This window comes from Microtus oregoni, unplaced genomic scaffold, assembly GCF_018167655.1.
Source record: "Microtus oregoni isolate MIOR12 unplaced genomic scaffold, Mior012 000029F_ref0000214, whole genome shotgun sequence".
In the NCBI taxonomy this organism is placed as follows: Eukaryota; Metazoa; Chordata; class Mammalia; order Rodentia; family Cricetidae; genus Microtus; species Microtus oregoni.
In genome coordinates this window covers 31,431,438-31,447,960 of record NW_024543088.1, presented here as the reverse complement: position 1 = coordinate 31,447,960, position 16,523 = coordinate 31,431,438, and the positions used below count along the sequence as shown (strand labels likewise).

The window sequence follows — 16,523 nt, the reverse complement described above, 5'->3', positions numbered from 1 at the left end:
TAGCATTTCCACTCCCTCTTGCCGCATAAGACAATCTCATTTCCACATTCCTGCCCCTACTCCGTATGGCCAATCTAGGTAATTTTAGCCACTTTCATTTGAGGAAGCATCTTACTGCTTTAATTTGCATTCCTACAATGGCTAGTGGCCCTGAACATCTTTTCAGTGGTTCATGTGGGACTACTCACATATCTCTTCTGAAGGATCCATTTGTATCTTTTGTTAAGTAGACGGTCTTATGATTAAATTGTGACCCTGACTTTAGCCTGCACTCAGACATCTCCTCCCAGTCTACGGTCCATTTTCTTCACAGCATCATTCAAAGGGCAAAGGCGTTTGCATTTCTTAAAGTCCAGTCAATGAGCCTTTTCCTTTAAGGGTTATATTTCTAGTCTAACTTCTTCAGCATCTTTGCAGATTCCACGGTCATCGAGCTTCTCTATATAGTTTTAAGTTTTAAGTTCCACTTTGTGGTTTCACCATTCTGCTTTATATGCTTTAGACCCAAGTTCACTTTTCTCAATCAGGTATTTAAATTCTCTGATGCCGTTTCTTTAAAAAGACGGACTTTGCAGTAGTGGGTTGCCTTTGTGCCTTAGCTAAGAGCTCATTGTCTATGAAGGTGGGTCACTTTCTGGACTCCAAGGTTTGTTCTTATCCTATCAGGGTCACACAATGTCATTTGTAACATGATCTAAATAAGCAATGTTAGTGTTTCACTTTTATTCTCTTTCGGTGCTACTTTGATGTATCAGACCCCACCTTTGGGTTAATATGGATTGTTAATTTGGAACAATCTAGCATCACCATGGAGACAAACTTGTGGATGTAGCAATGAGTAATTATGTAGATCAGGTTAGCCTCAGCTGTCTGTGAAAAATTATTATTATGATGCTAACTGAGGAGAGATGACTCACTTTGACAGTGGCTGGCATGACTCTGAGGCCCTAGACTGAGTGACAAGGAGAAAAGCTGAACAGTAGTATTCCTCCTTTTTCTCCTTGACTAGAAGCAATGTGCCCAGCTGTTTCAAGCTCCCAGACTGCTTCCATGGTTGGACTGCATTCTCTCAGCCTGTAAGCTGAACTAAATCCTTCCCCCCTTTAAGTTGCTTATCGTCAGGTATTTTTGTCACAATAAGGAAAAAAGTAATTAATACAGAAAATTGGCACTGCGGAATGATGTTGCTCTGATAAATATGACCACGTGGATCTTAGGTCTTTGAAATTATTTTGTGCCTAGAATACAGAAGAGTCTGGTACTTTCAGGTAGAAAAGTCCCAGCACGTTGAAAACAGAGTTCAATGGGTCATTCTGATGGGAATCGAGGAGATAAGAAAAGCTGAGAGGAACAGACAGTGCTTGCCTGGCTCATGAGGTTTCAGAGAGGAACAAGGACTCCATCAAAAATTGGGCAAGGCGGCATTCATGCTATAGTTTGACCAAGAATCTTGTTTCATTCTACCCATGTCTGGAGAACTTGAGTGAAGTTGAATTCAAACTTAAATAGTTAGATGGAGGATATTTCTTGACAGCAAAGTGTTCATTGGCTGTTTCATGGCTACTGTTTCCTGCACTTATCCATGCTACAGTGAAATGGAGCAGAAATTTGGGCAGAAGGATGCAAAACTGTGCAGTTGGTTGGGAAGGAAGAACTTTGGAGCTACAGTACATACTGAAAAAGAGACTAACTTTTAAAAGAAATATCTTTTTCTACATTGGGGCAATAAGAAATGTACCTTGATGGCAAGACTCCATTCATCAAAGGTTGAAACTTGAAATGTGAACTTCTTTGAAAGGAAGAGAGCTGAAATTGAGACTACAGCTAACAGGAATTCCTGCTCCTTTAAATCAACCGCATAAAGAATGTTCTTTGCAGGGTCTTCACATAGACGCTAATAGAGCTGGAGTCCTCTATTAGCAGAAGAACTTGGCAGCACTGTCCATATGTTATTGATTCTGAAGGCATGAAAGATGCAATGATGAGGGGGTCATAGAATCCATGATCATGGTCCATTGTTCCCCAGAGCTGCTGCTATAGCTACGAAATGTGTGACAGGGTCAGAGTCCTTGCAAGGATCCCTAAGTGGGCACTGGTTGAATCTGGAGCATCTACGTGTCAGCGGATACACCAGGATGCTAGGACCCCGTATATCTGATGGGAAAAGCTGCAGGCATGGAGTAGAATTGGCCTAAGAAAGAGGCCATGTGTGCTGAAAGTGCCAGAAATAGACAACGGGACTGCCCAAGCCCTGTGAAGCCCATGGGATTACATTATGAGCCGCAGGTGCTGGATAGGGAACTGTAGGGTTTGAGATCTGCTTCGCTGCCTTTAGATCATACTTTGCTTTCAGCATTCCTTCCTGAGGACCCGTTCTTCTCTTGGCAGTTAGAATGTTTATGGCAGCGGCTCTCAACCTGTGTGTCCTAACCCCTTTGGGATTTGAATGACCCTTTCACAGGGGTCACATAGCAGAGATCCTGAATATCAGTTATTTATATTACAATGTGCAACAGTAGCAAAATTACAGTTATGAAGTATCAATGAGATAATTTTATGGTATAGGGGGGTCACTACAACAAGAGAAACTGTATTAAGGGGTCACAGAACTAAAAGGATTGAGAACTACTGGTTTATGGTGTAATATTGCATGCTAAAAATATGGAACTCGTAACTAAAAATGTGCACCTTTTAAACATAAGTTAAGAGTGGGTCTTGATGCTTAGGTTAGACTTGGACTTTGGGCTTTTGAATAGTGCTGAAACCCATTAAAGATTTGGGGACTTTTAGAGACAGACTAAATGTATATCACATTTTGAGCTGAAAAGGAAACATCCTAGTGATAAGAGTGGAGTTTACGACTTCAAATGGTGTGCTCAAGTGACAAGCTGATCAGAGATGGTTTGTGACGGTTAATACTACTGCCAACTTGACAAGCTCTGAAGTCACCCAGGAGTCACGTCTATGATGGATGATCTCGAGTAGTTCTGTTTTTGAGCATATCCATGAAAGATTATCCTCATTAGGCTAAGGTAGGTGGGTTGTCCTACCTTAACCATGTCTGGCACCCTTCCAAGGGCTGGCTTCCTGAGTGGAATAAAAAGGAGAAAGCCAGTTGGATACCAGTATTCATCCCTCTGCTTTCTGACTGTGGATGCATTGTGACTAGCTGTCTCTGGCTTCCACCACCGTGATTCCCTCTTCACGATGGACTGTGTTCTCTTTTTTTTTTTTTAATTTTTTTTATTGCGAAAAGAAGAAAAAAAAACATAAACAAAAAAACAAGTTTCCACCTCCTCCCAGCCTCCCATTTCCCTTCCCCTCCTCCCACCCTTCTCCCCCTCCTCCCACCCTTCTCCCCCTCCTCCCACCCTTCTCCCCCTCCCCCCACTCCTCTCCCCCCCCCCCCCCTCCAGTCCACAGAGCAGTCCAGGTTCCCTGCCCTGTGGTAAGTCCTAGGTCCTCCCCCCTCCGTCCATATCTAGGAAGGTGAACATCCAAACTGGCTAGGCTCCCACAAAGCCAGCACATTAAGTAGGATCAAAACCCCCTGCCATTGTCCTTGGTGTCTCATCAGCCCTCATTGTTCGCCATGTTCAGAGAGTCTGGTTTTATCCCATGCTTTTTCGGTCACAGTCCAGCTGGCCTTGGTGAGCTCCCCGTAGATCAGCTCCACTGTCTCAGTGGGTGGATGCACGCCTCGTGGTCCCGAATTCTTTGCTCATGTTCTCCCTCCTTCTGCTCCTCCTTGGTAAGAAGGTGAACCCAAGGAAAAACATATAGTTGTCCTCTTGGCTAAGGGAAGTAGACCAAATTTCCGGGGAGAAAATGGGATCTTGGGGATGGGGTGGGATGGGGGTAAAGGGAGATGGGGAGAGAAAAGGTAGAAGGGAAGGAGGCGGGACCTGGGAAACAGGAGAATTGGGATAAAGGAAAGGTGGATAGGGGAGCACGGAACCACAATTCTTAGTTAAGGGAGCCAGTTTAGGGTGGGCAAGAGACTTGACCCTAGAGGGGCTCCCTAGTGCCCAAGATGAGGTTCCCAGTTAGTTCCTTGGGCAGCTGAGGATTGGGAACCTGAAATGACCCTATCCTAGAGCAATACTGACGAATATCTTGCATATCATCATAGAATCTTCATCTGGTGATGGATGGAGATGGAGACGGGGACCCACACAGGAGCACTGGACTGAGCTCCCAAGGTCCCATGGACTGTGTTCTCTTGCACTGTAACCCCCTCCCTCCCTGAAGCTGATTATGGTCAAGTATTTTGTTGTAAAAGTGAGGAGTGACCGTGATAAATACAGCCTCTTTTCTTTTCAAAATGACTCAGGAAACGGTTTCTTTAGTGGTTTACTTCTATAAACTGTGAGGAGATTTTGATTGGTATTGTGCTGAATCTTTAGGTCGGTTGTAGAAAATGACCATATTTATAGCTCTGGATATTTCCTACATGGACGTAGACTGCTTTAGGTGCCCTCGTCTGTAGTTTGCTGTTGAGTACGTGAAGCTTGCACATTCTTTCTCAGATTCATTCTTAAGTCTATCTGAGCTGTGGTGCTATTATAAATATTTTTAAAGGCAAATATTTGTTCATTCTCTGCTTATCTCTGGCGTGCATTGACTGAGAGTGTTCAGCTGAAGTGTCAGGCATCTCGTTTTTGTCACGTGAGTCTTTGCTCGTAGGCAGTTTCCAGAAGCATACTCAGTGAAGAAGTTAAGGTACAGTGAAGTGTGAGTTCTTAATGACACTTACAGATGGAGTTTAGGACTACAAACGCTCTACTTTGCTGTGAGGATTCTACTTGTGTTTCCACTTTATGCTGGAAGTTTCAGTTCTCCGAGAACCAAGAATGGCTCATCTGTTTTGTCCTCCTACATACAATAACCTCAAAATAATACACTGACCTTCTCAGCAATGAAGAAATTCTGAAAAAACAATTTACAAGGTTTTGAAGAGTCCCCCACTCCAATTGTGATAGCTCATTAGAAACAGAGCCCAACATACAATTTGATTTAATAAATTATGGCTCAATATCACTCCAAATAGTTCTCTGCGTGGCTCTGCCAACACTGTAACAGATTCATCTCACTCATTTGTCTTAGGGGTTTAGTGTCAGCTTTTCAAATTTATTTTTATTTTGCATAGATACTCTAAAAATATCTCAATGTTTTAAAATTTAAATTCATAAGCTAGAAGATACTCAGGCGAGTTCAACTTTTTTTCTCTCCCCCTTTGCCTTATTTATTTATCACAATCACTTTTGCTACTTTTGAATTTATTCTTAAACTTATAAATATTAGCAAATTATATAAAAAGTAATAGCTTATAGTATGCATACAAAAGAGATTACATAATCACACTGCCTTTTTTATGAACAAAGGTATACCAAATTTAACTATTAGTTACATGTCTGTGATTCCATGGGCCTTTTATATCAGAATATTTATACATTGTTCATTCCTTAGGATTTGCAGTCCTCTCACGTGGAGGAACCATTATTATTTCAGTCAGTCCTCAGTTGAATATTTTCTCAGTCTTACACCACCATAAATAATGCTGCAGAAAAGCATTTCTATATATGTTTTTCATATTTTCATCAGTATGTCTTTAGTATAGATTTTGAGAAGCAAGATTTCTAGCTTAGAGAATAAAGGCACACACAGTTTGGCTAGACAAATATTGCCAAATTTCATTCAGTAGAGATGGTGCCAGCTTGCATTTAGATAGAAATGTGTGTGTTCCCATTTCCTCAGAGCCTTGCCAGCAGAATATGCTGGCAGATTACTGGATTTTCTAATTGGAGAGGTAAGCAATATTATCTCTGCCCTCCTACTGTTTTTGTACAGGGAAATTGTAAAAAGAGATCATTTCTATTTCCCAGAATCACTTAAAAATAAGTTGCCGAGATTATAGAGATGGATCAGTTAATATAGCAATTGCTAAGCAACCGTGAGGACAAGGGTCCTGCTCTTCAGAACCCATGGAAAAACTGGGCACATGTGGAAGCCACCTGAAATTCCAGTGTTCCGAAAGCAGAGACAGGGGATCCCTGGGGCAAACTAGCTCATCAGTATCATCAGCCCTAGGTTCTGCTAGAGATCCTGCCTCAACACATCGAGTTAAATGACACTTGATGTCAGCTTGGAGTTTGCAGGTGCACATCCACATATTCGCACATGTATGCATCCACCCATCCACGCGCAAACATGCAGACACAGATGTACATATACCACACCTACATATAGACACAAAAGGAAAAGGAGAAGGAACTGTTGACATGTGGTTCCACAATTTCAACATAGTCGAGTGTGTATTTTTTAGGACTAGGACATCCTCCTGAGGAAACTTAAGTGTCATCAGGAAGCTAACTGACAACGCTTGGTCTGTTCTTTGTTATGTTTTCTTGGTAATGCTGTTAGTAAGAAAGGGATCCAGGATCACACAATGGTGTTATTTGCCATATACCCTTAGCATTTTTCAGTTGTTTCTTCTATGCCCATATTCTCCCAGTCTGGTTATTTTGTAAAATGTCATTATGTTTGAATTTGGCATTTCACAGTCATGATGGGGTGTGTGTGTGTGTGTGTGTGTGTGTGTGTGTGTGTGTGTGCGTTCCTTCTTATCAGGATGTACATAATTTAAATTTGTTCTATTACTAGTGATGATAAGTTAGGTTACTTAATTATATGGTGTGTGCCAGTTCTTTTCATTTTAAAGTTTGCTCTTTTTCCCTTTGTAATTAATAGTTATTTTGTTGAGAAATATTTTGAGACTATATAAATAGACTATCTTCATCAAATTTTTACCCACTACTGATGTTTCTCTACTTAATTATTACTTTCACACTTGATAAAGAAAGACTTTCTAATTTGAACTTCTTAATTATTTAATGGCCATTTTTGCTGCAAGGAAAAAAAATCCATTTTTCTTTTTACTTATATACCCATAAGTAACCCATAACCTATGCCATTATGGATTAATGAAGTCCTGCTTGCTCAATGACTATATAATTCTTTATTTTTATTTACTTTGTTAAAATCTTTTCAGATTTAGGCAGCCAGCCCCCTTACATGCTTTGATATCTCTTTGGTCTGTCTTCACTGTTTTAACATTTTCCTTTTTAATGTCACAGTGCATGTCCATTTTATGTTATGTATTTGACAGATTGCTATCAGATTTTTCTTTAAGAAGTTTTCATGATTTCATTTTGGGGGTCTGGGAGTGAGGTTGGAATCGAGAACTCAGTATTTGGGTGTAAAGTGTGCTTGTCCTTTTTCAGAACCCTTAGGCTTTCTCAGAAGAATATCAGAGAGTTTATATTAACAAACTGACCAGAATCATATTAATATGTGGATATTCCTATACATTTACACATTACTTCATGATGTCTCCAACTTCACCTAATAGGGTTCTTTCAAGGTTTATCTCCTTCTGTATTTGAACTTTATTTTTTCTGTGAGAAACCTGGCTCTCACTGACTTCACTAGATCTGCTTACTGTATTCGTTCAGTTTGGGTGTGACCAATCTTCCATCATGGTTGATGCTTTCAATATGCCCGGTCTCACTCCCATGTAAACACCTTAATCACCTGAGAGACCCCAACGTTTCATAGCAGGGTACCGCTGTGGCATATGATGCCAACCTGGGCTCGGTTGGTCAGAGCTAAGGCCAAGCACATAACCTTTCATCTCACCTAGACTCCAATACCACCAGTAGCCACAAGCCATCTTCCTAACCACGTACATAGCCATCTTCCCAGCCATGTGCATAGCCATCTTCCCAGCCATGTGCATAGCCATCTTCCCAGCCACGTGCACAGTCATCTTCCCAGCCATGTGCATAGCCATCTTCCCAGCCATGTGCATAGCCATCTTCCCAGCCATGTGCATAGCCATCTTCCCAGCCATGTGCATAGCCATCTTCCCAGCCACGTGCACAGCCATCTTCCCAGACACATGCACAGCCATCTTCCCAGCCACGTGCACAGTCATCTTCCCAGCCACGTGCATAGCCATCTTCCCAGCCATGTGCATAGCCATCTTCCCAGCCACGTGCACAGCCATCTTCGCAGACACATACACAGCCGTCTTCCCAGCCACATGCACAGCCATCTTCCCAGCCACACGCATAGATTCATTTTCTGCCGCTGTGATTACAGACTGAAAAAATACCCCTTATGGGAGAAAGGGTTTATTTGGCTGCAGTTCCAGGTTACAGTCTGTAGTAGTTTGCATGAAAATGCTCCTCATAGCCTTAGATATTTAAATGTTAGTCCCCAGTTGGTGAACTGTTTGGGAGGGATTAGGAGGTATGGTCTTGGAGGGGGTGTGTTACTAGGGGAGGTCTTTGGGGTTTCAAAGCCTTTTGCCACTCCCATTGTGCTCTCTACCTCCTGCTTATGGCTCTAAATGTGAGCAAGCTCTTAGCTTGCTGTTCCAGAAGTCAGGCCTGCTTGCTGCCACACACCCCTACCATGACAGTGATAGACATTTCCCCTCTGGAACCATAAGCACCAAATTAAACATTACTTCCATGAACTGCTCTGGTCATAGCCACAGAAAGAGTAACTAACACTCAGTCCCCACAGTGGAGAAGTCAACGTGACAGGAACATGAAGCACCTAGGCCCATTCCATGTACAGTCGAGAACAGAGAACAGTGAATTAATGCCTGCCTGCGCTCAGCTCTCCTTCTCCCTGTCACCAATCCACACCCTAGCCCATGAAATGGTTCCACCCACATTCGAGGTGGGTGGTTTAGTTATTTTCCCATTGCTGTGATACAATTACTGTGACCAAGGCAACTTAGAAAAGGGAGGGTTTATTTGCCCTTAAAGTTCCAGAAGGTTAAGAATCTATCACCATCATGGTGGGGAGGTTTGGCAGCACGCTGGCATGGGGGCAGGAACATCTGAGAACTTATGTCTCTAGCGGCAAACAGAAAGCAGAGAGGGTAAACTCAAAACGGCACCGAGGTGTTAAGCTCTCAAAACCACGCCCAGTGTCATACTTCCTCCAGCAAGGCCACATCCATGAGCCTCCCAGGTAGGGCTGCCAGCTGGGGACCACACATATAACCGTTTGAGGATATGGGGATCATCTCATACTAAGCACCACAGTGGGTCTTCTCACCCATTTTAACCCATCTGAGGCTACCCTTGCCAGAGATTCCCCACAGGCTAACCTAATAGACAATCCTTTATTGAGAGCCTTTCCCCAGATGGCTCCAGATTGTGTCAAGAGGACACTTAAAGCTGCCTATATGCCCAGCCCCATGACATTTTTGAGATTAATAATGGAAGAAAGATGCTAGGGCATCCAGGAAGGGATCCGGGAAGAAAGGGAGGAAGGAAAGAAGAGAGGGAGGGAGGGAGGAAAGAAGGAAGGAAGGAAGGAAGGAAGGAAAGAAGGAAGAAAACAAGCAGCTTTTGCAATACTCAGCATGCAACTTGTGCATGTGTGTGACCTGTTAGTACTGGCTATTTATCACACAGTTGCTGTACATGCCTTGCTTGAAGATGTCTTCCTATGTGAAAAATATTAGTCCTTTGTCTGCTAGCATCAAACATGTTTTCTGAATTAGTCATTATTTTTTTTTTCTTGGCTGTTTCCATTGCTACCACCCTGAGGGCTTTATTTCACGGAGTCTCTTTCCTCCCTTCTTTTTGTCTTCAGAGTTTGAAGCCATGTTGAGGACTGGCCTCTCTTTTTGCACGTTTTAGTTGCTTCTCCAAGAATCTCCGGCATGGAGCAGCGGGGCTGTTCACTGCGGGCACATAACCTGACTGTCTGCTCCTACTTTCAGCTGGAGTCCAAGACCTGGAATCCCGCCTCCTGGTGCCTGGAGATTTATTAATTTTGACAGGGAGCAGAGTGCAAATGCCATGTGATGCCATTCTGATTGATGGCAGCTGTGTGGTGGATGAAGGCATGCTGACAGGTATGGCTGGAGCTCCACGTTTGCAGCCTCCGCTGGGCTGGCTCAGGGCGGATGCTATCATGGTTCTGGCTGGTTCTTACTCTACCCGAATGGCAGCCTTGCTCAGAGCAAGCTTTGAAGCTGCCGTGTGACCTTCCTGCTTCTGTAAATCTTTCTTTGTCCTTCTGGGGTTGTATCTGAGCATTCAAATCAAGACTGTTTTTTGTGCCCTCCAGTCAGCACATTCAGAACTGACTGTGATACTGCTTCTCCTTCAGCCAACGGTGATGACAGCCTTTCATTTTACCTTAAAAGATGGTGGGGATCATTAGACATTCCAAAATCATGTCTTTTCTTTAGCAAACTTGCATAAAATCTCCCTTACAAACTCGGAAGTTTACAGAACTTCCAACTGGTCTTTGCAGAGCAGATAGTAAAATGTCATCCTGAAATCCATAAGGTCAAAGCCAAGGGACTTACAAACTTGACTGCAAAGGTTAAAGAGTCCACGAAGCAACCTTGGACAGATCTATAACTCCCAGAATTTGCACTGCAGTTTTGGGGCTGGCTTTCATTCATTTTTAACTGGCGTGCTGAGCTGAGGGGTGTCCTTGTGATCCTGCACTTGTGAAGCACAACCATGACATTTCTGTAAGATGAGGATGTCTTTTACGGGGATGACATTGGAACCAGTAGAAGCACAGTAATGTATTGCGGTTTCCATTAAAGTCCATAGCAAACACATTTCTCCCAAGCAGGCCTGAAAGGCTTGAATGGAGACGAGGATGTACATCTCCCTTCGCTGTGTGTTTACAGATAAAGTGGGTGGCGATTATGGCGGATTAGGTTTATTTTCCAAGTATCCACAGGTTCATTAAATCCCATCAACTCTGCGACTTCCCTAGTGTTCAGGACTATTTTCTTAATGATCATAGCCTTGTGCTGACATTTTACTTCCTGCTCTGCAAAGACCAGTTGGAAGTTCTGAAGGCTTCTTCCTCAGAACTGTCCATGGCGGCTTCCATAGCTTCAGACTTAGCTTGTATTAGTACTCAGCTCACTGCAGTGTGTGCCCCCCACCGCATTGGCACAAGCTGCCAGAGTCACAAGTGTCATGTCTGTGACTCTGACTGCTCTGTCTCAGTTGACTAGTCTACCTCTCCCCCATGTCTCCTTGTCCTGCTAACACCCTGCTCCTTCTAGATGCTTCTAGCACTGACCATGCCCAATGGATTTCTTATTTATCTTTTCTTTCTCTGTATCCTTAACTGCTGGCACCATGCAGACCATGCAGGGCTGTATTCTTGTCCTTTTCTCTTTTCACCTTTTGCTTGATTCTTAAGTAATTGCGCCCTCCCTCCCTCTCTCTCTCCCTCTCTCTCTCTCTCTCTCTTTACTTACCATGTTTAAGCTGGTGAGCTCTGACTAAATGTCCTGAGACAAGGCCTCATATGAACACCAGGCCCAAGTAATTGTCAACCATACACAAGGCTTTTTAATATGGTTCTTCCACAGGTAGCTCCAGTCCACAGTAGCCCAAAGGCAGTGCCTGGTCCTCTTAGAAACCTTACTTTTATATACTTACTTATATATACCGCTGCCTGTCCTCTGTTCATCCTCCAAGTCCGGGTCCAGGAAGCCGTTTCAGATCTCTGCCTCTACTCTATGACTGGATGATGCAAAACTTTCCTGATTTTTTTAGCATCTCACTTCTTATTTCTTGATTCTAGTGCTTCCTTTCCATTTCCACTCCACCTGCTGCATTTCAGCCTCCATCCCCTCCAGCTGTGACTTCCCAGATGACTTTCCACCCACCAACCGCCTGACACTTTAACTCATCCCTTGCATCGTGGGTAGAGAATTTTGTCTTACAAGTCATTGTAGTATTATTCTACAAATTTAAGCAGTTAACCCCATCCCTGCTTCCAGATCCCAGGGCCTACAGAAAAAGTTAAACACTTAACTGTGTCATACTTGGGGTTCTGTATGTGTGAGCATCTGTGTAGGTCTAATGGCTTTGCACTCCCTGCATCCCGGACTCTTCGCCACACAGCTTGCTCTTCCATAAATGTCTTTCCCCAACCTATTTGAATGCTTAGGTTTAAGCTGAAGTACATATGGCATTTATAATATGACATTTTACTTATGTGGCTACATACCACTCTCCTTTTCTAAAACACGGAACTCTCAACAACAGAACCTATGCTTGTCTTGTATCCCTAGCACCTAGGCTGCTTTGCTCCTCTGTAGGCTCCTGAGGAAGTTCCATGACACACGAGAGAATGTAAATGTGCTGTACAAGAGGAAGGCATCCCACCCCACAAAGTGACCTAGAGCCTGGTTTCCCACAGGAGAAAGCATCCCTGTCACTAAAACTCCATTATCCCAGATGGCCAGCTCTGCACCCTGGAAGATGCAGACGGAAGCAGATCCCAGGCGGCATGTTCTCTTCTGTGGAACAGAGGTCATCCAGGCCAGGGCAGCTGGCTCCGGCAGGGTCAGAGCAGTGGTGCTGCAGACAGGTGAGCATCTTCTCTGCAGGCTGTTTGCAGCGACACCTTCCTGCTCAGGGTGTCTAATCTCTTACATTTACTAGGTTGGGACCAGTCTTTGGCTAGCACAACAAATATATGTAAGGCTGTGTATTTTAACTGCTGGCTTGCTGATTGAAGGGTGGCAAATGCATCTCAGTGGCACAGTCGTGGCACAGATTACAATCACCACTGTTTATGTGCTCTGAGGTTATGAACTCTGGGCATCAAGCCAGCAGCAAAGACACACAGCACGTGGCGCCTCCCCTTCCCATTGCGCACACGAAGAGTCTGAAGCTATTCAAGCCAAGTAGACAGCTAAAGACCGAGAAACTGAAAACTGACAAAGCCGGGTCAGAAACCCATCATTTCTAACCGGAATCCCAAGTTCATTCCCTGTAGGAATCCAGAAACTCAAAATTTAGCAAGAACACTCAGTTTTAATCCAAGCGAGGGGGACATGTATGTGTGTGTGTGTGCATACTCCCAGGGTCACTTCCTTAAAATTAAGCTGTGCTCGGCCATGGATACAGAAAACCCCATCTCTGATATGCCTTGAAGTTAGAAATAGAGGGGGAGGAAAGCCAAGGAGAGGACTAGGCTCTGAGGAAGATAAGGGTTTTTCCATTCTAGCTTCATGCCTTGCCCTAGACCACAGAAACCTGCTGTCTTCAGGTTTAAGCTTTAGGTTTTGATTCTTTAGCACAGTGATTCTCGACCTTTCTAATGCTACAGATCTTTCAGTACAGTTGTTGTGATCACAAGCCATAAAATTAGTTGTGATGCTACTTCATAACTGTAATTTTGCTACTGTTATGAATCATAATGCAAATATTTTTGCAGAGTGAGGTTTGCCAAAGGGGTTGAGATTCACATATTGGGAAACACTGTTAGAGAGAAAACCAAGGCAATGTAGATGCTTAGAGGACTACTAACAGTATGATTTGTTATCTTGAAAATGTGGGACATGTGTTTGCCATTTCAGGGTTCAACACTGCAAAGGGGGACCTCGTGAGATCTATTCTTTACCCCAAACCCATGAATTTCAAGCTCTACAGGGATGCCATCAGGTTCCTCCTCTGCCTTGTAGGGACAGCCACCATTGGCATGATCTATACTCTCTGTGTCTATGTGCTCAGTGGGGTAAGCAGCCTTTGTATTCTTACACACACACACACACACACACACACAAATTCACTCTCCTCTACATATTTTATTTCTACATGTCAACCTTATTTCTATATATTGACTTTTCTCAAGAACAAAGAGACTTAAAACCAGCTAAACTCCAAAGACTGCGTATAGACACCTAGCTTCACCTATGAGCCATCGGTTGCTCAGTTCTGTGATAGCGATCAGATTATAGTACAAGAACAGTTTGTTTACTGAAATGCCAGCACGATTCTGTTCTTGCGACATCCCCATTCTTTACGCTGCTTCCACGGGTAGTTTCAAAAGCGAAACAGTTCATGAAAGTAGGACTTTGTACCTATCAGATGAGAACTCTGAAGATATTAAGAGCCATAACCATAGTCAAACCCTTTGTGCCATTGATGCCATATCTCAGAATAAGCAGAGAAGGGGAAGGTCATGTGCACACAGTCGTTCATTGCTGGTTTGGTTCTATTAACGGAGCCCTCTTCCTTTTCCAGGAACCTCCTGAGGAGGTGGTGAGGAAAGCATTGGATGTTGTCACCATTGCAGTGCCCCCTGCCCTCCCTGCTGCCCTGACCACAGGCATCATCTACGCCCAGAGGAGGCTGAAAAAGAAGGGCATATTCTGCATTAGCCCGCAGCGGATTAATGTGTGTGGGCAATTAAACCTTGTCTGCTTTGACAAGGTATGTGTCTTTCATCCTCGCTCCCAAGGCCATTTGTCACTGCCATTGTAATGGATACGGGCTTTTCTCTTTAGTGAGGCAGAAATAGTAGGTAGGTTATGGGCATCTGACCTTATTTTAGCTTTGGTTGTGTGTGAGAGATCTGGGAAATGAATTTTCTGGCCCTGAGCATTTAAAAAAGAGGGAGTAGAAACTGAATCAATGAATCTTTTAGGGTCCTTTCAGTTGCGAGAGTCTATGAAAGCAATGTATACTCTGTTCCATGCAGTCAGAACCCTCACACAGAAGCACATGCAAACACAAGCACATTCATAAACACACAGACACACACACACACGCACACACATTTTAAGTAATTATGTTTTCTGCTGTATCCTCAATGCTTAGAACATTGCTTGGCAATTGAGTCACTGCCCAATAAGAATTTATCGAATCATGGAATGAAGAAAAGAGAAAGGACTTAGTAATCTGTGTGTTAATATGAGCCTTTTGCTGACAGTACAGCCATGGAGCAAAACCTTGCTCTGTGTTCCCAGCTGTAGCCTATGCTCAAAATGAAATCTTGGCTGTCTGCTACTTTCTCCTAAGCAACCTCTCATTTCACTTTTTCTCGTGGTTGGTTGTTTGTGTTATACATAGTAAGTAGGGGGTAAAGGTGGGCGTCAGAAAACTGGGTGGAAACCATGGCAGCATATGAAAGTGAGCAAAGGCCCCACATGGCAGAAAGACAGCGCAGGACAGTATGATCTGGACACAGGCAGAGGAGGGTGTTTGTGAACCTTGAAAGTCTAGTCAACACAGTTCTATGTTTCTTAAAGTTACAGGGAACCATTGGAGGTCTGTGTTGTTTTCTGTTCCTTTTAGTTAATTATTTGGGTGAGTTAAACATGAGATAAAATTTGTCATGTCAGTCGTTTGAAGTGTCTATTGCACTGCCACTAAGCAGTTTCTCACTGCCCTACGGCAACCACCATGGTCCCTCTTGAGAAACATCTTCATCTTCCCACATGGGAATTCGGTATCCATTAAACAGTTCCTGGAAGGCTGCAAGCATTGATGGCATGAAAACCTCGTTTTATGATTAGTGGTGAATCAGAAAGTCACACCGAGAGCAGAAGGGTCATATGGCTTATGTCACCATGTAGTCCTATTTTATGACCAGATAGGCATCATAAAGGAAAACGAATTACTTACGATGTCCTAGTGTGAGTTTGAAAAGAGAAACAAGGAACAGAAGAGATAATTGTAACATAAATTTGAACAGAACAATGAGCAGTGGCTGTCTTATTTTATCATTCTTATTAGTTCTTACTGTGGGCTTGATATTAAACCAATCACTTCTTATTATTCATTTAATATTCAGGACAACTCTATGTGATTAGGCTCGTGTTCTAGATAAGGCTCCAGTGCTGGAGGGATTATGTGATATTTCCGCTTACACAGATGATATTTCGACTTATCCTGAGCTCTTGGTTGTTATACCTCACTGAGAAAATTATCATCATGTACTTTTTTATAAACAAAAATATCAGATGGTAGGCTATATCTTTAGACTTCTCTTCAAAGTCTGAGCAGTGCTTTGTAGGTAAAATTTCAACCCCACTACTCGGTTTTGATGATTCTTTTAGCTTCTGCTGTAAAAATAGGGATCCACCCATTTTGTTGTTTAAACAGTCTTACCAAAGCCTTTTCTGCGCTTCCAATGCAAGTAGATGTTCAACATAGTTCCCTGGGGTGACAGGAGCTACTTGGATCTTTGTACCACAGAGGACACAAAAATTTGCATACAGTTCAAGCTCGTCCTGTTTGAATTCACGGCAACTTCTTCCTCGGAACCCACATACTCATCACACAATATCTGTATTGTGGTCCTCCTTAAAGAACCCGTGTTAGTGATATCGTTCTGATGTGTATTTCGCTATTTTTTTTACTTTTTTTTTTATTTATTAAAGATTTTTGTCTCTTCCCTGCCACTGCCTCCCATTTCTCTCCCCCTCCCCCAATCAAGTCCCCCTCTCTCGTCAGCCCAAAGAGCAATCAGGGTTCCTATTTCGCTATTAAATTGTACCAGATTTACCTTCCCTACTGCATGAGTAGATCTTCCATTTAACCCAAAGACTTGTTTCTGTTCAGACAGGCACCTTAACAAGGGGCGGCTTGGATCTTTGGGGAGTTGTGCCCTGTGACCAGAATGGGTGAGTACTCTGGCTAACTGTACTGGGATTCCTG

At 43.2% G+C, this 16,523-nt stretch overlaps 1 protein-coding gene across 3 annotated transcripts in view; it reads left to right on the top strand.

Moving 5' to 3' along the window:
- Atp13a4 (ATPase 13A4) overlaps positions 1-16,523 on the top strand; it is a 134,378-nt gene that overhangs the window by 69,242 nt on the left and 48,613 nt on the right. For all 3 annotated transcript variants that reach the window (XM_041677992.1, XM_041677993.1, XM_041677994.1), the window contains 5 exons: positions 9,809-9,943; positions 12,274-12,444; positions 13,439-13,596; positions 14,106-14,294; positions 16,428-16,489. In XM_041677992.1, coding sequence (XP_041533926.1) covers positions 9,809-9,943; positions 12,274-12,444; positions 13,439-13,596; positions 14,106-14,294; positions 16,428-16,489 — 715 coding nt within the window. The remainder of the gene's footprint in view (positions 1-9,808; positions 9,944-12,273; positions 12,445-13,438; positions 13,597-14,105; positions 14,295-16,427; positions 16,490-16,523) is intronic.